The sequence below is a fragment of the Rhinolophus sinicus genome, linkage group LG06, assembly GCF_036562045.2.
Source record: "Rhinolophus sinicus isolate RSC01 linkage group LG06, ASM3656204v1, whole genome shotgun sequence".
Taxonomy (NCBI): domain Eukaryota; kingdom Metazoa; phylum Chordata; class Mammalia; order Chiroptera; family Rhinolophidae; genus Rhinolophus; species Rhinolophus sinicus.
In genome coordinates this window covers 35,851,103-35,872,798 of record NC_133756.1, presented here as the reverse complement: position 1 = coordinate 35,872,798, position 21,696 = coordinate 35,851,103, and the positions used below count along the sequence as shown (strand labels likewise).

General features: G+C 33.8%; 1 protein-coding gene across 11 annotated transcripts in view; it reads right to left on the bottom strand.

Moving 5' to 3' along the window:
- Positions 1 to 21,696, bottom strand: part of LRRC7 (leucine rich repeat containing 7) — a 474,513-nt gene that overhangs the window by 319,975 nt on the left and 132,842 nt on the right. For 2 of the 11 annotated variants that reach the window (XM_074334934.1, XM_074334941.1), the window contains exon 3: positions 19,595 to 19,670. The exons of 8 other annotated variants lie outside the window; for them this stretch is intronic. In XM_074334934.1, the coding sequence (XP_074191035.1) occupies position 19,595 (1 nt within the window). In that variant the 5' untranslated portion in view covers positions 19,596 to 19,670. The remainder of the gene's footprint in view (positions 1 to 19,594; positions 19,671 to 21,696) is intronic. One more of the 11 variants, XM_074334935.1, reaches the window with a different exon arrangement.

Genomic DNA, 21,696 nt, shown 5'->3' with positions numbered 1-21,696 from the left:
TTCCCCATTAATCTTCAGACTAACATCCAAGTCTGCCTTTCCTCACTGCAGTTCCTCCAGTGTCTAGTGCCGTATCTGACACATAGTGAATGTTTAATAAATATTTCTTGTGTTAATCTATAAGTAGATACTTCTACTAGCTTGCTCTGTTTTGAGGGTTGGCAATTGCTATGAATTGAATTGTGTCCCCCCCAACATCTTCAATGTGACTGAATTTGAACAGAGGGTCTTTATAGAGGCAATTAAGGTTGAATGAAGTCACAAGGATTACGTCCCTAATCTGATAGGACTGATGTCTTTATAAAAAGAGGAAGAGACACCAGGGATGTGCAAACAGAAAAAAGATCATGTGAGGACCCTGAGAAGGTGGCCATCTACAAGCCAAGGAGGGAAGCCTCAGGAGAAACCAACTCTGCCAGCACATTTATCTTGGACTCCCAGCCCCTAGAACCGTGAGAATGTAAAATTTCTATTGTTTAAGCCATCCAGGCTATGATATTTTGTTGTGGTAGCCCTAGCAGACTAGTATAGCAATCCTTAGTGTATATAGACATCATAATTCAGTATTCTTTTCCCCTTCTATTTAGAAAACTGACCAATCATACAGTAGAGCACATAAACTCTCATGTTTTATTTATTTTCCCCACTTGGTTCCTTTGTATATTAGAGGTCTTTTCTGAAGTTGCTCATATCTGTGAAAGCTGGGTAGTTATGAAACCAGATTCTGACCAACAGATGACAAGGCCATTTTTTTACCGTTAACTTGTCAAGTGAATTCAGTTTGCCTAATAATAGTTCCTTATCTAATAGCATAAACGGGCAGCCAGTTTCTTCTCTGGTGATTGACATCTTGAAAATTCAGATTTATAGCCATCATTGTACACAAATTAAAATGTTTTTGGCAAAATATGACCTTATTTCTTGAATAACTAGCTCTCTCATTGAATTAAATGAGATGTAAATTATCTTCCACATATCACCAATATATTGCCCAGTTAACCAGTAAACAGATTGCTTCCCCTATGATAATAAAAAATGTAAATATTCAAAGCAATTGAAAAAACATGAACACAAATCAATTAACTTTATAAAAATGTGTTCCCAATCTTATTTTAATCTTGTGCTCTCTTATGTCGTATCCGTTTTGAGACTGTACAGTTTAAACCATCATGTAGCTGCTAAGCAGAATTGGCAGTAGAAACATGGCTGCAAGCCATCCTGATCCTGGGTGGGTTGGAAGCATTTCTTCTACTATATTCCTGGAGGTAAAGCCTATAGCTGTCCCCTTCTATGACTAACACCTTTAATTATCGTCCCTATCCTTATCACTGCCTGCCCTCTGCTAACCCCAAGACCAGGGAAAACTATGTAATTCATATTGTGGTATTTCCTAGCTAGTGCCTATTCTTGTATCTTTCCTTTTCAAAGTCAGAAAGAAATAAATGGGAAAAAGCAACTTGACTTCTTTCTTTATGGCCTCCACCTAATCTTAACGGTGTTCTTTCCCATCAGCATCATTTCATCTCTGGTTACCATAGTGACCACTGGCTATACTGTTGTCTTGCTATTAGTTAGGTTTCTCACACCCTCTTATTGTTCAATATAGGAATTTTGCATTATATCCAGTAGCCTAAAAACTGCTGTTTGGGGCATAATTATAATCTGTTTTCCCTCTGTAAGGAATTTCTTACTTGACCATCTTTTGCTACGTCCTGTTTGTTTTTAAGCTCTTAAGAGTCCTCCAAGAACTTACTCCTGCCTTTCTACATTTTACTGAGTCTCCAGGGTTCAGTTAAGTTTTTTTTTTTCTTTACAAGCTGCCAAGAGTTAAATTTATAATACCTGATAACTTACTAAGTAAAGCAGTTTAGCTCTTTCTATGTCTTATTTCTCTCACATCAACTACCCCTGAAGGGGGAGGGGCCTTGCCTTTTATAACTAACAGATCCATCAGTGTGCTGTTTTTGAATAAAAACAGCCTCTCTCTCTCTCTCTCTCTCAAAGAGGTACTATTTAATATTTCTAAGAGACTGACTCATACAGCAGCGGATAAACTAACATTTTGCATAATAAGAAAAACACATAAAAGGCAATTTTTTAAAAGTAGGCATTTTGTTTTAAATAGTTCCAGGTTTCAATTTATAAGGTAAATTGTCAATAGAAGAGAAAAAAAAGTAAAAACTGGAAACATTTTTTTTTAAAGTAAGGTTTCATCATTATTAGAGATCCTATAAAATACTTAGCTGCAGATTATATAAGCCGTATAAGCCATGGAGTAGCCAACGCAGAATGATGACAGGGTAAGGACATGGCCTATGAAATGATAAGATATAGATTTAAATTCCACCTCTACCAATTACTAGCTCTATCATTTCAGTTACCTTCCCAACAAAATAGAAATAATGTCTTCTGAACAGGACTCAATGACGTAATCAATGCAAAATTCCTTACTAGAATTCAGTACATTTTCCTTCTATGTTCCCAGTAAGATAAAGGTGGCTCCCCTCAAGCAATTTAGCACTCATTTGGCACCCAAAACAGTTCTCAGAGAGCCACAGCAGATATTTTGCCCTCTGAAATAAAATAAGGTGGTTTCTGCCAAACACAGTTAGATTCTCTGTTGGACAAGTACAATGTGAGCTCACAATAAAATTCCCTGAGACGAGGTTGTGAAATAAATGCAGCAAAAATCCCCTTCTTCCTTTTCCCTTCTCTGTTAAAAAAAGCAAAAGAGTAAATTCCTGGCCTAATATTTATGAAAAGCCTCAGCTTCTTAGTCTTTGATCCGAAATTCCAGTACAAGACTGTGGTAAATTTGAGGCTATCAGGGCTGATCAAGGGAAAGAGAGGAACATAGGACGGCAGAATTCAGAATTTCACAACCAGCTTTCCTGGGTGGCATGTGGAAGGTTTGCAAGAGTCCTAAGATGTACCTCACTGTGGGAGACCATCAAGAGATGGTGGTGTGGGACTACCACCCAGAAGGGGACCTCCTTCATGGGGAGGTGACTTGGAGAAGAGGCTTTTATGTCTAGGTGATGCTACTTTGCAGCAAGCTGGGGGGTCTCTGTGTAGGAGAGCTGTGAAGGGTAGCAGCCCTGTGGGCTCTTTTCCGGCCACAGGATTTGTCTCGTGTATGGCTAGCATATACTGGATGCAGTGTTGTGGGGTATACAAAGCGGATAGGCTCCGAATGGTAAAACCTATGCTTTGGGGGGCTCTATTTAAAGCAATTGAATATGTAAGAATTTAAGCATGGCTCTGGCACGTGTTGAGCTGACAGTCCTAGCTTGTTGAGAAGAAGTAAACAATATAGGAGCCAATACACGAGGTCATCTTTAACTCATTTATATAACAGACTCATACTTTCAGGACATTTGTTTACAACTTGATTGTCTCCAATCAGTTCAAGGGCTGATAACATCAAAAGCAATATAAGATAACGATGGTAATAGTAATAATCATGGTAGCAATATTAATTAGATGAAGTCCTACCATGAATCTCCCAACAAGATGAAAGAGCTGGCAGCTTTAATCCCTTTACATAGACAAGGAAACTAAGTCCCAAAGCAGTAAACACACCAAGATTCAAACACACAATGGTTTAACTACAAAATCTGTATGTACCGTCTACACACACTCCCTCTGAGAATGGACCTTCATATCAAAATTCACCCAAATTTTCTGGTAACTTTCCAGATACAAATTTTCATCTTTCAGATGTTCTGTTCCTCTGAAGGAGAATCATAACTTATTCAAAAACACTGATGGAATATATTTTAAAATTAGCTTTTGATGATCTAAAATGTCTCATTATTATTCAAATACTATTGGGTTACATTCAAATATGGAGGAAGTATTAAGCACATTTTATTTGTGTAAGAAAACTAAAACTGAAAATAAAAACTTGTAATTATAAAGTTCCTTTTCTCTCAAAGGAGTGAAGACACAGCAAAGTGACTTAGTAAATGTTCAAATATTAAACACTGTAGAGTTAATGAACAAATTAATAATTATCTATTTTTAGTGAACTGATCAAAAAAGTAATCAAACATTATGGGAATTTAAAAAGCAAGCTATATAATACTTTTTCTGCAGTGCTTAATCTTGAAAATTTCAAATGTCATTTTTCAAAATAAAAATTGTGAAATAATTTCAACATATGTCACACAGACTTGCAGAAAAGCAGTAAAATTATTATTTTAAACAAATAATGAAGCGATGTTAGTATTACTAAATTCATACATTTTCCCAAGCACCAAATTTGAGCATTTTTAACAGCAAAAGCAGGCTAGACTAACAATTAAGTTTCTATTGCTTTTCTTAAATTAAAAAAATATATATATACTTGAATTATAAATCCACGAGTCTATAGTAATGAGAGAGAGAAAGAGAGAGAGACTGGGATCTAAAGGGGAACTTCTTTAAAGAATACCAATACAATGTAGAACAATGACACACTACGCCCATTTTATAATCCCTAATGGTAATTCAGTCAAGGATCATCAATGGCTGCTAAAGCTATTGGGTAAAAAGTTGGAGTTAGAATATTCTCACAGTTTCAAAACCCACACATCAGTTACCAATTACAAAGGACAAATGTACAATGGCACAGTTTGGCACAACCTCAACTAAGTGGTCAAATTTAATATCATCAATTATGGGACAAACTGACATTATATGTGTTCTGATGTGATACTTCAGATGTGAGACTGAAGGGATGTAATGACCACGATGCATGAACATTGGATTCCAAACAAAACAGTCGTAAATGTCATTTGAGGGATAATTGGGGAAATTTAAATATGGACTAATATTGAATGATATTATGGAATAATTGTAAATTTTCTTGGACCTGACAAGGGTGTTTTAGTTCTAGAAAAGACAGTCTTTATTTTAGGAGCTATAGAGAGAAATAATGAAAGACGAAGTATCATGATGTCTACCACTTATAGATAGTTAAAGCTAATGTGGGTAAATGTTGACAATTGGTGAATCTAGGAAAAGGATGTAAGGGCTATCATTTCCTATTCTTAGTTATTTATAGATACAGACATTTCTGAAAATTTAGAAAATATTTTTTATTGTTTTTATAATTTTTTGTATATTACCATAGATGCTGTTTATCCACACAACTTTTGAAAATTATCAGACATTTTGTCTATAGTGCCCTAAAATTAAAATTTAGAAAAATCTGCCTCAAGCATAAAAATGAATTACCAATGGGACTAGGAAGTAAAAAAAGATAAGAATTGAAGAGTTCAAAACCATCATTCAGGTATTTTACTTAACAGTAATTCTACCTTAAAAATCTATCCAGAATTGAATGTGTATAAAGCCATGCATGATTACTTAAAAAAGCAAAGAAAATTTAGAATAACTTAAAATATAGTCATAGAGGACTGGTTAAATAAATATAGCATGTACTCATAATGGAATACTACGCTACCTTTGAAAATGATATAGATAAATAATGATAAGATGTTTACATTGGTTATATTACTCTACTCTGGTTCCTATAAATCTCATTTATAGATAATATTAATGTAAAATCCACATATCACTATTTTTTTAATTTGAAACTGATTATATTTAAAGAGAGAAAATATTTGTCATATATTGCTAAGAGCAAAAAAACCTTAACATAGAAAAGATTCAGAATTAGTCCCTTTCGTGTGTGTGTGTGTATTTGTGTGTGTGTGTGTGTGCATGTGTGTGTAAGTATATTTAGATAAATGTACCCAAAACTTAATAGGGGTTATCTCTGATGGTTTATGGATGTTTTAAATTTTATTCATTTTGATTATATGTATTTTTTAACTTTTCTACAATGACTGTGTTTTGTTTTAGTATAAATTAAAAAAAATATATAAAACAAAGTAGTTAAGCATGATCTTGGATTTTTGACATATGTGACTCCCCCATCCTCAATCTCTGCTATTTATGCCATTTTACGTGAAGCTCTAACTTTGCTGTGTACCTTATTACAAAGAACTGAATCACATCACCAACTCTAACTCCTATTTGTGACCACCTAAAACAGCACCAGAAAACACTAAGCCTAGCTGAGTTACGTCCTAGATGAGGGAAATTAACAGTGATAGAAAGCAGGGTGGATACTTTCTGAGATGGAAAACTCCTGCTTGTAGAGCTGCACAATCTGATAGAGTAAAGCTAACTGCCTTTGAAGAAAATTACAAGTTTAGCAAGGACATTATTTGCATAAAAATAGGTACAATGTTGAGAAATCAGTGGAAGAGCTTCTTAGCACTAGCAAAGTATGTTTTGACGGCTTAAAGAAGAGAAAAGTTGGGCAGGACACTTAATGCCAAAATGAAGGGGAAGTCTGCAAGAATTGCTGTGGGAGGCTGCAATTTACAACAATTTTCCACCATTATTCAGAAATAAAATTCAAAATACATTGGTAGTCACTTGTACCTAAGATAGATGAATTAGGTACTCATTTAATGCAAATAAGGAAACATGAGCAGAAAATGACAAATAATCAAATCATGTTATTATCCTTGTTTTCTGGATGACTTAAATAAAATTACTTCACTGACTTAATTTTCACACTCTCTTCTCTGTCCCTGGGTGAATAATGTGCCCTCTCATAGACTCTGAAGAAAGGCATGTTCACAGAGAAGTGGAACAAGGACCAATTATAAGCTTAATTGCATGTCTAACAGGGAACATCAAGTACCATCAGGAATCTTGCCAGAATTCCATTAACACGTTTTGGATTAAGAGTCAGGAGACTTGAATTCTAATCCCAGTTCTGCCATTAAGTAGCCACATAATCTGAGTCAAATCACCTTTTATTTTTAAGTGTCCTCATGTATAAATAGAGTACATTGGTCCCTGTTTCTATGACTTCCTAAATTTACTGTGTCTTAGATAAAAAAATACATATTTAACGTATTTTTTTCTTTGTTTTTTTCTATGAAAACCCATCGAGATCTCTTCCTACACTGGCATCTTCCCTAGGAATTAGATATTCCTTTCACATCTAGCTGGTACAGAGCCTCTGGAACAATGGATCCTGAGCCATTGACTAACTCCCACTGTCTCAGGAATGTATGGAGGTCCTACTAACCATAAAAATGCTTTATATCTACTCTACAGACGTACATTTTGGCAAACATTTATATTCAAAGGAACATGTTGGTTATACCCCAGTTTTCATTCACATCTCATTTTTGAGTACAAGAAGAAATATTTTTTTTTTATAAAAAGGAGATAGAGCCAACTATGTTTTTCATTTTGTCAAAATTTAGATTCGATCTAAAGAAAAGAATAAGTGAATGAACTAATCAGAGACAGTTTTAGAAACATGGAGGAAAAACTGAGGGTTGCTAGAGGGGCGGGGTGGTGGGGATAAGGGGAAGGTGAGAGGTTTAGAAAATAGTCGGTAACCACAAGATGGCCACGGGGTTTTGAAAATTAATTTGGGGAACGTACAGAGGGATAGTGGATGGGGGGAGGGGGGTTCACACAGTGTGAGGGATATAAATGATAAATATCTAAGTTTTGCTCTGTCTTGTGCACCTGAAACTAATAAAAAATAAATAAATAAATAAAGGAATCAAGGACTAAAAGAAAAAAAAAGAAATTTAGATTCGAAATACTGCAAGTATATCTTAATCCCAACTGAGCATTGTAGAAACACTCTATATCTTCTTCAATGGCAGGGGAGGAAGGGGTCCATTATTACATTTACTTAAATCTAATTTTTCTCTAGTTTATGTCTCTGTCAATATGAAACAATCTTTGTTTCATTCCTTCACAACAGAATTTTAACATACAGAACTTTAAAATAATTACTGTTTTATATTTCCTAAATTTGGACAAGATATTTAGATTCATTATTTCTAAGTTTTTAGGTATACGTCTTTTTAATTGACTAAAACTTTTGGAATTTCTCAGTGATTGCATATTTTAGTTATAATTGTGCAATCTTCTTTTGGATGATTGGCTATGTATGTTTCTATTTTTCACTAGATTGTATAACAATGTCCAACTTTTCAAAACATTAAAAAGCCTTTTAAAAATTAGTTTTTCTGCCATAGTGTTAAATGTTTCCTGTATTTTAAAAAACAAAAAACAAACAAACATTTTTCTTGGTTATGTTCAAAACCTTTTTAAAGATACTCAGCATTTTTAAAATCAGCTGATTATTATTACTACTAAATTGGATTATTTTTGCAATGTAATATATTTTTATTGAGTGACTGCTTTGTTATTTTATTACATTTCCTAGGCATTAGATGGTTTGAAGAATAGTTCCATAGTATGTATAAAGAAATAAAGTAAAATACTTTGTCTACTGTTCTTAAGTAAATTATCTAGTTAGCTCTAAAAATGTCATTGTTTTCGTATAAAGGGAGAAAATCAGGGACATATAGAGGACATTTCACATTTCATCTGGAAATACCAAATAATACTTTCTTAATAACAAGCAAAATCTTCTAATAGTGTCACTCCTATTTCATAAGTGCTTATAAACTGTTCAAACATCATGTTATTCTTTTGTCCTCAAAATGCATCAACAGACAATCCTTGGACAGATTTGCTGACATTCGCAGATAGAGACCACTTTCAATAAGTTTAGCATTGAAAATTTTGTTCCAAATAACAGTTTTCCAATTTGTTATTTGATAGCAAAGTGAACACCTTTCAAAATTACAATCCAAGCAACAATCTACTTTGGAAAAGGCTGTCTCGATGATTTGTCTTATCTCTTTTATTCAGAAGCTTACATTAGGTGCAGTTTAGTCTTTTGTTAGCATCCTCCAAATGAGTCTTATTTTCTTGGCTGTTTCCAAATTTTGGTAAAATAGTAATACATTTATACAATTGTCAATATCAAGCTTATAAGCATACTCTTTTGTAATGTGTTCCTTTCCTCTAGGCATAGCTGCAAAACTGTTAAGTCAAAGTCCCCTTCTCTCATTTGCCAGATGGGTAATAATATTAATGGAGTTGAAGTCTCCTTGGCTGCAAATAAAATTAGTGGATTTCTTTTTCTTAGTAGAAAAGTTGATCCGTTCCCTTAAAATGAAAGGAAATGTCATTAATTTTCACATTTTCTTGGCTAATAATCATGGAAGGAACTGAAATTTGGAGTCCAGTGTTCTCTTTCTAATTCTCTTATTTCCCACAATGGCAGATATTTTGATGTAGTAGTAATAACTACCCAATCTGTCTTGTTCACAAGGAGAACACTGCACAGTAGGAGATGCCAATGAACGGCAGGATAGCTTTATCCTTCCTTCCCTTGCTGCATATTTGATGGCCTTTAATGTAGCTTCGTTCCTTGTTAAAAGCATTCTCCAGGCAATTTGACAGATGGGATGGATTGTTTTTTAATGTTTATATGGTATTTTCAAAGCAAGAACAAATCTACCTTTTTTTCAAGGAGTCTCTAGTTAGAACTCTAGTTAGAACATAAAGCTATACACGTTTTCTTGTTTGTTTGTTTGTTAGTTTTTATGTGTATGTGGGGGGGTATTTTTATGGTTAAATGGGGATTTAATATATTAGAACTTCAGTTTCCCACAAAAAAAATCTACCAATACATCTTAAATATTAAACTATTCTATTTATAATTTAAAAAGAGAAATAAAAGTATTGTTCCATCTATTCTGAAAAAAAGGAATGAAACTGCCAGTATTTACGTATTCCAGGCAAGAGACTTGATATTGCATTAAGCACATACAGTGATCATAAGGATGCAAGGTGATCATTGCAGTTGCCCTAAGAAGTAAAAACGTGTCCACTGAAATCCCTCCTGGGGACTATTTTGACACTACCCCTACACTCAGAGTTGCCATAAATTAATAATCACCAAAATGATTAACAGCCTTTATTTAACTTTTTTTCTATATTCATGAGCATGTTATTATGGTAAGATTTTATATTTATAATTGTTCAATCTGCTTATTTAGCATCTTCTAAGAAAATGTAAAGCCCCACATGAAATATGTGAAATGAGACTATTCATTGCAATCAAAGCCTCACCATGATACAGCAAGTCTCGGTTTGTAATTTTTAAATTCCTTAACTTAGCGTTCCCCTAGGAAGCTTCTTTTCTAATGGCAATTGATACAGAAAAAGCAATTCTGTAAAATATGCTTGTTTTTCACATAACACATATTAATGTGGGTGGCTATAGGAATCCACTTAGGCTTGTATCCATCCTTATGGTACAGATAGGTTAAGAGTAACAATTCATAAAGGACAGTCAAGGGAAAGAGAGCTACTTAATTGGAGGTCTTATTAGTAAATGAAGCATTTTTCTAAGAAGAAAATCTGGCAGTAAAGGAGTTAGCTGGCAAGAAGATAGCTGGGGAGGGGGCTGGATTTGGAAGAGAAAATTAGTGGCTGCAATAATAAAACCCCTTATAGCAAAGTATTTAAAATAGTAGCCTAGCCCTGCACATTCATTTTCCCCACTCTCTCCTGGGATGCTGTGAGGCACTCTCCAGCCCACATCCCTTACAGGAAGGAACCATTCATTTTTTTAGCTGCTGGAAGGATGCCTGTTAATGGCTCATAGGTGCATCCCTCTCGGCACTGCTTTTACTGGAGGTCGACTTGTCCACATTACACTCCTCCAATGACTGGTTGATGCTGGTTTAAAAGCCCAGCCACCTTGCTTCACTGTGGCATAAATCTGAAAGGTTTTCCCAGCTCCAGGGCTATCCCTAGGCTCTACAAAGGCTTCTGTTGTAACCTCATCACAGTTTAATTTCTCTCTCTACCTGCCACTCCCAATAATTCTCTTTATCTCAGAGCCTGTTTCCAAGGAACTTTACCTCAGGACACACTCTATTCCTTAATCTACACTGTTGTGAAGTTCTCCCACAGGTCCCCTACGATATCTTCACTACCAGATACCATTAACTTTTAGAATTCTTTGCAGTTTTTATTTAACTCTGCTGAGCATTTTTTTTTGAGCACCTTTTTCCTCTTTTGCTTCTGTAAATTCATTTCTTTCTACCTCTCTAAATGAGTTCTTCGTTTGTTTGTTTTATTAATCCAAGTTTTGTTTTTGGTTCTCTTCTGACTTGGCTTTGCATTTTTTTCTTGGGAAATCTTATTTACACTCTTGGTTTTAGTTCCCCTTTTCCTGGAGAAAGCTCCTGAATCCACATCCTTAGGCGCTCAGATCTCTGTCCTATGATAAAAAAAAAAGCCCACTTGGTATTGTTCCCTGAATTTTTCCATGGCTGTTCCAGATAGCCATTTTCCTACCTCCCACTAATGTACCCTTTATACTCCGGCCAGAGGCATCACATTCAAAGCATAAATATTGGCTGCTATTGCCATTGGTCCTTTGTTGTTGCTTTAAGAAGTTCCATTTCTATTGCATGAAGCTATGACTCTATAACAGAGTTTCATGATAGTGGTAACATTTTATGATGGTCTCTTGATCTAATGTCTCACATGCAAACTCTTTCGTCCTGGCAATACAGTAGAAAGAGAGTGGTCTTACAAGTCACATAGAAATAGGTTGTAATACTGGTTTTTCCCCTTAGTAATGAAAAGTTACTTAACTAACTTCTCTGCTGCTTAGTTTCTCATCCCTCTTATAGAGGTATCATGAAGGCTACGTGAGAAAATGGGTGTATAAATGTAAAACTACACAAAAGTTAATAAATGTCAGTTTTCTTCCCTTCATCCTTTCCTCTCCAGGTTTATAGTTTCAGCTATGGTTTAAACAACAAAACTCAATTCCTAAATTCCAGCTTCAAAGTCCTCAACCAGACGGCGGGTAGGAACTGGGTTCTTTGTTCTGCACAGATAATTTAGGAATTAAGTCAGACAGACATGGCAGCATCAGGAACTCATTCACCTGGCAACACTTCAGGGCACAGAAGCCAGGTTGCTGGCTCATATGGAGACACCCAAAGCAGCACAGGTCTGGCCAGAAGCCTGCAGTGAGCAGCTGGCAGTCATCTCTCTCTCTGCTCATCACGGCCCTAAGAGTCAAGTACCCGGTGTGTCAACTTCCTTGCTTATCTCTGGCTTCCTTAGCATATGATCACTACTTTGTGGCTCAACAACTTTCTTTCTTCTCATAATATTTATAACCTTTAGACACCAAAGTTGCATACTGACATTATAAAATCTGAAGAATTGCGTCATTCATTTCATTCTTTAGATTTTGAATTTCTGTCCATAGAGATGCAGCTTGTAACCTATACACATTGGTTATAAATTTTAGGTTATTCTTCATGGAAAATATATACTATTTTTGATTTCTCGCTGACTGTCTAGTAAACACAATTACTGATGCACTCTCAGGATATGTATTTGAGCACTTGGAGGTAGTTTGGGATTAGTTTTGTTTGTTTGTTTATTTGTTTTGTTTGGTAGTAGCACAGACTTATTACATTTTAAAGAAGCCAAATAAATGAATGGATAATTATTTGTAATAACAGTTGAAGAGGATTTATTTTAAAACAGCAAGTCCCCATTTTATATTGAAATAATTGTATTTACAAAAATTCAGTAACTACACAATTGTGCAATTTTTGTAAGTCTCTCAGCCATTCACAAATATATGCCTGTAAGATTTCTCATCTCAAAAGAGAAATAGCCTCCTAGCTGATATTGACATTTCCTAGTTCTCCGTATTCTGATTCATTGAGCTTGAAGTAAAAATTGAAGAATTGAGGAAGCTCAGATGTGTACCGATCTTTCCTTTGAGTCATTTACTGTATTTTGCTGCTTCATGACATAGAAAACCAGTGTTTTAGCTAAAAACCTCTGAAACACATGGAAGAATGTCTTGCCTCACCGACAGACTCAAGAGGGGGAAGGATCATGGTGAAACCACCAAGATTTGAGGTGAAAATCCTAGAGGGCTACACTTTAGAAAGAGGGGATAACCAGAGATAGACTGAGTCACCCAACCTCTACTCATCTCATTCCCTGAATTAGGTAGAACACTTTTTCTACCTTATTTGCCTCAATATCATCACCTAATTCTAAAATTCTATGTATTCAATATCTGGCATTTAATAAAAACATTACTGCAAGAGACAATGACCAAAATATAAGGGAATAAACACATACTAAAAACCAATGCATACGCAGCAGCTATGGAAGATAGTATGGCAGTTTCTTAAAACATTAACAAGATACTAGAGTTGTCAGACAAGGCCTTTAAACAGCTACTGATATGTTTAAGAAAATAATGGAAAAGGTGAACAAATAGATCAGATTAAATAGGATTTCACCAGATAATTAGAATATATAAAAAGTATCAAATAAATATTACAAAATTGAAAACTATAATATCTAAAATTCAGAACTCAATAAATGAATTTAAAATCAGGTTAGAAATTGGACTAGTGAACTATAAGGCATATCACTAGAGAATATTCAATTAATGTAAACAAGAAAAATAATATGAAACAAAGGATAGAATTTAAGAGAAATATGGGACATAGTAAAAAAATCTAATATATATATATATATATATATAGCTGAAGTCCTCGAAAGTAGGGGATTAAAACAGTATTCAAAAAGATGGCAAGGAATGATTCAATATTGATGAAAGGCTTTAACCCAGAATTTTAAGAATATCAGCAAACTCTAAGCAAAATGACTTGAAAGCAAACCACATCTAGGCACATATAGGTATCCTCCACTTTCTGAAAGTTCACTTATGCCATTTTCACTTTCACAAAACTTTGTTGGCTAGGATATGGAAAATTTAGTTTGCTTGTACACTGTTCATGGAAATGTAAAATGGTGTAGCAGCTATGGAAAATAGTATGGCAGCTTCTTAAAACATTAAAAATGAAATTATTATATAATTCAACATATCAATGTCTGGAGATATACCCAAAAGAATTGAAATCAGAGATTCAAAGAAATATTTGTATACCCATGTTCATACCAGCATTATTCACAATAGCTAAAAGGTGGAAGCAAACCAAGTGTCCATCAAGATTAATAAACAAAATTCATGTATAAAATGAATTATTATTCATCCTTAAAAGGAAGGGAATTCTGACATATGCTACAATACACATGAAACTGAAGGAAATTATGCTAAGAAAAATAAGCCAATCACAAAAGGACAAATACTATATGATTCTACTTATATGAAGTCCCTCATTCAGAGACAGAAAGTAAAACGGTGGCTGGCAGGGGCTGGGGGGGAAGAAGAACGAGAAGTTGTTTTTTAATGGGTACAGAGCTTCAGTTTTGCAAGACGAAGAGTTATAAAAATGGATGTTAGGGATGGTTGCACAAAAATGTGAATGTATTTAATGCCATTGAACCATACACTTAAGGATGGTTCCGACTGTAAATTTTATATTATGTGTAGGTTACCACAATTTAAAAATATTTAAAAAATCATTTAAAGAATAAAACAAATAATTACCAAAGGAAAACCAGTAAGACGGATGACTTTCTTTTTAACAGAAAGAATGGAAGCTATAAAACATTGAAATCACATCTTTGAAGTGCTGAAAGAAATCCTATAATCAGTAAAAATAATCTTCAGAAACAAAGATGCAATAAAGAAATTGTAAAAAAATGAAAACTATGAAAATTTATTTCCAGCACACGGGCATTAAAAGAAATACTAAAGAGAGTTCTTCAGACATAAGAAAAATATTCCCAAATGGAAAACAGATAGGCAGAAAGAAATGAAAGACAGTGGAAAGGGTAAATATGCAGGTAAATATAAATGGATATTGACTGTACAATAGAAATGTATTGAGTGAGGATTAAGATAAGATACCCATAGAAACATGTATCAGAATAATAATGGCGTAAAATGGAGGTAAAATCTTCTAATGTTATATCAGTATCAGGTTATTGTTTAAAGTAATATCAGGTTATTTGTTCTAATATATTGCATTAAACTGTAGTAAGTAAAGGATGAATGTTGAAATCTCTAGAGTAATCACTATACAATCAATAAAAGAATATATGTCTAGTAAGTTAATAGAGATAAATGAATAACAAGAAGTAGATATTAATCCAAAATTCCAAAAGAGCAATGAAAGAGAGAAAAAGGAACCTAAACAGGTGGATTAAAGAGAAAATAAATGGTAACTTGGTAGATATAAACTCAACTATATCAGCAATTAAATATAAATGTAAATGGACTAAATATTCCAAGTAAAAGATACTACTTATTATGTGATGCTTACAAGAAATTACAAATATAAGAACACAAGAAAGTTGAAAGTAGAAGGATGCTAAAGAAATATCATGCACACATTAACTAGAAGAAAGCTGGCAGTATTTGTACTAAAAACAGAAAGAGTAGACTTCAAAGCAAGAATCATTATTAGAAATAAAAAGGAACATTGCATAATGAGAAAGTGGTCGTTCCATAGAATGTTAATGTTAATTGTGACTATTTGACTTGTCTGGCTTTTCAAGCAATTTTTACTTTCTTCATCATACTTTCAATCATTCCTTGATTTTTTTTTAACAATAAACATAGATTATATAACCTATTTTATAAGACTATTTTTACTGCAGACAAAAAAAAAAAAAGAAAAGAAAAGAAAGAAAGAAAGAAATACAGATATTTAAAAGTAATCTATTTCTAAATAAAATGTTTAAAAAGATTTCATGGCTTTTATGCCCTAATTACAACTATTAAAATTGTCTATAGTTCCAGGGCAAGAAAAATAAAAGAATAGAACTAATGAGAAATAGGTGGAAAAATCTCACATAAAAGTGTTACTCTTATTTTCTACTTAGTCTCATTTGCTTATTAAAGGATTTGAAGATAGTCTAATAATTCTGAGTGTCTTTGCTGAGAGCAGATGGTACTTTAAAAAAATGTGGAAATAATCCCAATGGAGAAACACATTAATTAATTCATTCAAAAATAACTTTCAAGTACCTACATGTGAGGCTGTGAAATTTTAAAGTTTTATATATATATATATGGTTCTTCCTCCATTTCCTGCCACAAGGCTCTGAAACCCTTGTAAATTCCCAAGTGATAAGGGCACTAGAAGCATCTTTTGTTTTAATATTTGGTCTTTGATCCCAGTTCCTGAATCTCCTAAATCTCTTGGTTTTTCCTGGGGGATAGGAGTGTCATTTGTTCTAATGAGGTGACCCTGGGTGGGCCCCTGGGCAGGGGCTGGCCACAGGAAAGACCAAGTCATGATTAGAAGCTTGGAATTTTCAGTCCCATCTCCCATTCTCCAAGGAGAGGCGCTGGAGATGGAGTTAATAATTGATCATGCCTACATCGGTAAACTTCCTTAATATCTTAATAGTATGGGGTTCGGAGAGCTTCCAGGTGGTGAACACATCCACATTCCTGAAGGGTGACATACTTCAACTCCATAGAAACAGAAGCTCCTGTGCTGGGAACCCTCGCAGACCCGGCCCTATGTATCTCTTCATCTGGCTGTTCATCTGTATCCTTTATCATGTCCTTTAATAAACTGGTAATTGCAAGTGTTTCACTGAGTTCTGTGAGCTGTTCTAAAAAACAGTAAAAACCAAGGGGAGGAAGTCATGGGGACCTGTAATTTGTAGTCATGTTGGACAGAAGTTGGGGGTAACCTGGGGTCCTCCAACTTGGGGTTGCCATCTGAAGCATGGTGGGGGGCAGTCTTGTGGGACTCAATCTTTAACCTGTAGGATCTGATGCTACCACGTCTCCCCAAAAATAAGACTGGGTCTTATATTAATTTTTGCTCCAAAAGACACATTAGGGCTTATGTTCAGGGGATGTCATCCTGAAAAATCATGCTAGGGCTTATTTTCCGGTTAGGTCTTAGGGAAACATGGTATCTCCAATAGATAGTGTCAGAATTGAGTTGAATTGTAGGATTCCCAGCTGGTGTCACAGAAAATTGCTTGTTGTCGGGTAAAACCCCACACATCTGCTGTCAGAAGTGTGTGAGTGTGGTCATGTGAGAGTAAAGGGGAACCACAGGAGGAGGATTGGGGTTTTCCCAACACAGAGGCAAACAGAATATTTGCCAGCTTTCATTTATGTGATTATTAAATGAAATAATAATAGACCACTTATATTTGATGGGATCACCCAGTAATGAAGATTTCCATATCCAAAGTAAAATTATGGGATCTTTCAGCATGCTTATAACCAAAAGATATTCTGAGTAAATCTGAATTTAAAAATATATTAAACTATGCAAAGATAAATCTAAAAAAATATATAATTCTATTATTGGGATTGATATAGGAAGGAGATGAGGTAAATAATAAAATGACTATATTGAAACGGATTCATAAATCCATCTGGTTTCCAAAGTTGGTTTATCTCCATTAGGGTTCCCAATGACTGACTAGTAGTGATATGCAAAACCTTTTTCTCCCTCAGTCATCTTCTTCCTAGACTCTTCAGCAACATTTAACACTGTTAAACTCTATGAATTTCTCTGCTTCTTTGGTTTCTTTAAAAAACAAAACAACAGCATTGGAAGCCAGTTTTCTTCATACTTATGACTATTCAGTTTTTGTGGCTGATTCTGCTTCCTCCACACAGAATTTTGATGACTGAATATTGATGATCCTAGGACTTGTACCTGTGGTAATGATCCCCTTTCACTCTGTATGTGTTGTCTGCCTGGTTTGATTCTGATGCTTCAATCACTATCTATATTTAGATAAATCAAGCCCGTCTGTTTTCTAGGCCTAGAGATCCAGTTCTGAATTTGCACCATCTCTCTGATACCCCATTTCGCTATGCTAGAGGCACCTGAATTTCAGTTTTCCATACTAAAGTTAGCATTTAACATCCTCTACGGAAAGTTAACTGCTCTTCTTTTAATGTTCCAGATCTCAAATAATGGAATCAATATTCACCCAATCCAAGTTCGTGTAGAATCCAATGAAGAAGGTATTTCTTTCAAATCAAAGTCCTGCTCTGTATCTTAATGCTACCACTTTGACTCCTAAAATTTTCCATCTGGATTACTGCATGCATCAATTTCCTGGTCTTCCACCATTAGACTCTCTCCCAGCAGTCTACCAGATGTTTTGCCTTTCACTAACTTTTCTTTGAAGTTCTTCAAGACCTTTTAAATTATGGTCTTCATTTCCTTCTGAGCTAGAATTGATTTGGACTATTACCAACGTATTTCTAAACACATCTTCACAACTTTCTCTCCTTTAATACAAAGATAACCCAATTGAAGTATTTGAAAAGTCTCCGTCTTCTGAAAGTAGCTTTCTTTCCACTGACTCACAGTGTAAGCTTGTATCATTGTAGGAAAACCCAAGATAAAAAGTCTGAATTTATAAACCAAATATATTAAGGCCTAATAATTTACATCATAATATGTTTTTCATCTCTATTTGCTTAGCATTCTTCTTGTCAAAATGTGTGGTTCCAATCAAATAAATATTTGATAGAGTTCATATGTGAGGTGTTTATCATCCATGACTTGTCATTTATACAGCTGTAAAATAAGATTGAAAGGGAAGAACCTTCTATTGGCTTATATAATTCTTTAGGAATCTGTACTGTTAAGCAATTGAAACACAATTTTAAACATTTTTTATAATTGTAGAAATTTCTACTACCCTAGGGTTTCAAATATAAAAATATGTACAATTTCTAAAACATTTTGATTGTGGATATTGCTATCATTTCTTATATATTTCTGTTTGTAAACATATTTTAATCATTACCATTGAAAAATACTTGCTAAATTAAGAATTAACTGTATTGTTTCGTCTTAAAAATATATGTATATTATGCATATAGGTGCATATAAATCTATGTGTTTGTGTTTATACATATATATGTAATTATAACATGTAAAATAAATTTCTAATTGCAAACTTAGTTCCTTAATCTGTACAATGAAAGATTTGATGTAAATACTTTCTAAAATCCTTTTAGCTTTAATATTTTGTGATGCGATGACAATTTTCAAGATACATTTGAGGAGAAAGAATCAACTCCAACCTTTTTAATGTGGAACAATGAGATTTTTCAAAGAGTCTTCTTCCCATTCAAATAATCTTATTTACCCTTTTCTTATTCACTTATCCAAACATCGCATGATTTCATCATTGAACCTCCTATTTCATTTCTTGAAAATGTCAGTAAGTACTGATAAATGGAAAGCTCCTGCTTTGTGTCTGGATTTCATTTGATATCACCTTGAAATTTTGAAATGTAACCTTCAAAAGTGAATGTAGTTTCACTCCAGTTGTTAAAAACATAATGATTATAGTGTAACTTTTATTCATGGTTTATGAGAGTAATTAATATATTTATATTGCGGTTATATATGTCACAAGGTATAGGGAGATTGTTACTCTTTTTATAAAGATATATATTGTTGAATTAGAGCTCTAAAAATAAGATCTGAGAGAGGATACAATATTTAAACTCACCTTCCTGAGCAAAATCATTTCATTATTATTGACAGAAAATTACTTTCCTTAAATTCATAGTTACTATTTTCTTCCTATTTTTGTGATGTATAGTTAACATAAATATTACTAAGTATAAATTTAACATTATGAGACTATTCAGTCATTATAGAGTAAAATTCTCAGAACACTACTGGATTCTATATACTTAAGCATAGTAAAATAACATAGTATCTACTTGCTAGTTATTTCTGTCTCTGCAGACTTCTAGGTTGTGGCCACTTTGACTTGCATTTTTTTCGTGTAGCGGGCTCCTTTAAAAAAAAAAGAAAATGTACAAACTTTTAATTAACTGAACTTATAAATGGACAAATACATCTAAATGAACATAATATGCAAAACTGGAATGTGAACTGCTTAACCAGAAGTTTTTCTAATTGTCAGGTTACACATCTTATCAGAATAATTCTACAAAAACTACCACTTTAAACATTTGAGCTGTGAATACACAAATCCGGTGTGGATAAAAAGGATGACATTATTGTCTAATATTCCTTTTTAAAGTAACACTTCAATAGCTGCAAGGAAAATTCTTTGTATAGGGATTTTCCTCCTTTCCTGTTTTAGTTCTAATAACTAAATAGTAAATGTTATAAAAGCGGAATTTCTTTTAAAATATTTCATCATTTAGATTCGTACCAGTCATAGTTGCCTTTTCCTCTAATTATTTTGAACACATAAAGTTTTATGTTCTCACTATTAGACCTTAAACCTTGATTTGGTAATTCCCAGTGATCATTAAAACAAAGTGCTTTGAGACTGGCACTTATTACATGTGTATATATGCATAGCTTAATGTGTTTGCTATATTGTAATTGTAATAATTGAGCCTAAAATGCCCATATGCATTTGTAATAAATTTGTTTTAGAAAAATGACTGCCATGAGGTTAATGCTGAAATCCACATTTATTTGGTGTTGTGGTTTGCACTCTATACATTTACAAACCACGGTTGATATGAGAAATAAAGAAGAAAATGGTAACTTGAAATTATTTGTTTGAATACTTAATATGAAGGCTTTACATTTAGAAAACACAAGAATCTCTATATAATTATTAAATGTGTAAATGAGGACTACAGGGAACCTTCACTTATCAGTGGAACAGAGAAGTATCTAGTCCATGCACAGCGTCAGGCACTGTCCGGTGTGTTTTAGGAGTCATACAGGGAAGCTCTCTTGTTATAATTTAGTGTAATTTTCTGATAAAAGAATTAAATGGGAAGTGAAAGGACAAAAAAAATTCAAGATCTGCTTAATAAACTCAACTGTACATAGTAAGACTTAGATACTGAAAAAATCTCTTCTTGAAATCAGAACCTAAAAGATATTTTGGAAATAAAAACTGTAGTGAAAATATTAAAGAGTAGTTAAAATGCTGGAAATTATGTATTTAATTGATGCAATTCTTTACTTGTATAAAATGCAGTCTTAGAATAAGTAAAGCTTAGCAAACCATGTGTTTAGGCTGAATTAATTTTCTAATTGCAAATGTATTACTAAAATGAAATAGAAAGTTTTGTAGTTATAATTATTCTTAATACTTTTGGTTTTTATTTTTATACTAAAATTGAAAGTGATTTACACACCACCATTACAGTGTTACATTATGAAATGCTTATAGTCTGCAATACATTATCCTGAATTTTGTAGAATTTCAAAGATACAGTCTGATTAAATACCATTTAATACAGTCTAGGTCTATAGATTAGAAAACTGAAGTAATCTATTTTAACTTGTTTATCTATAAAATTGCAAAATTAATCTTAAGCGGCTCATAAATAGTTTTTTAAAAAATAATGTAAAATAAGTTCTGTTAAAAGAGAAAACAGGCCCAAAATGGAGTCACCTGTGCTAAAGCCCATCACATGGAATCTAGACTTAATACCTGACCTGATTTACATTTTCAACCTTCTCCAGGAATGTAATCTTAATTGGCCAGTCTGGAATTTTTTGGTCAGTACCAATGAGGTAATTTGTCATGTGGGCCTGTTCCATCCCCAGCAAACCCCAAAGGGAACTGAGGTAATCTGTCTGATAAGTTCCCACCTTCCCCTAAGGGAAACTAACCTTCCCTGAAACACTCCTTTCTTTTCTTTTGCTTAATAACTTTGTTGTCCTGACTAGTTTCTGCCTACATAAGCCTTCCATATTTTACAGCTTCTTGGAGCAACTCTTTATTTGTGAGATGGGATGATGTCTGACTTAGGAATTGCTCAGTAAAGCCAACTGGATCTTCAAAAGTGAATATTGGTTCTTTAACAGTTCTAACAGCTAAGCA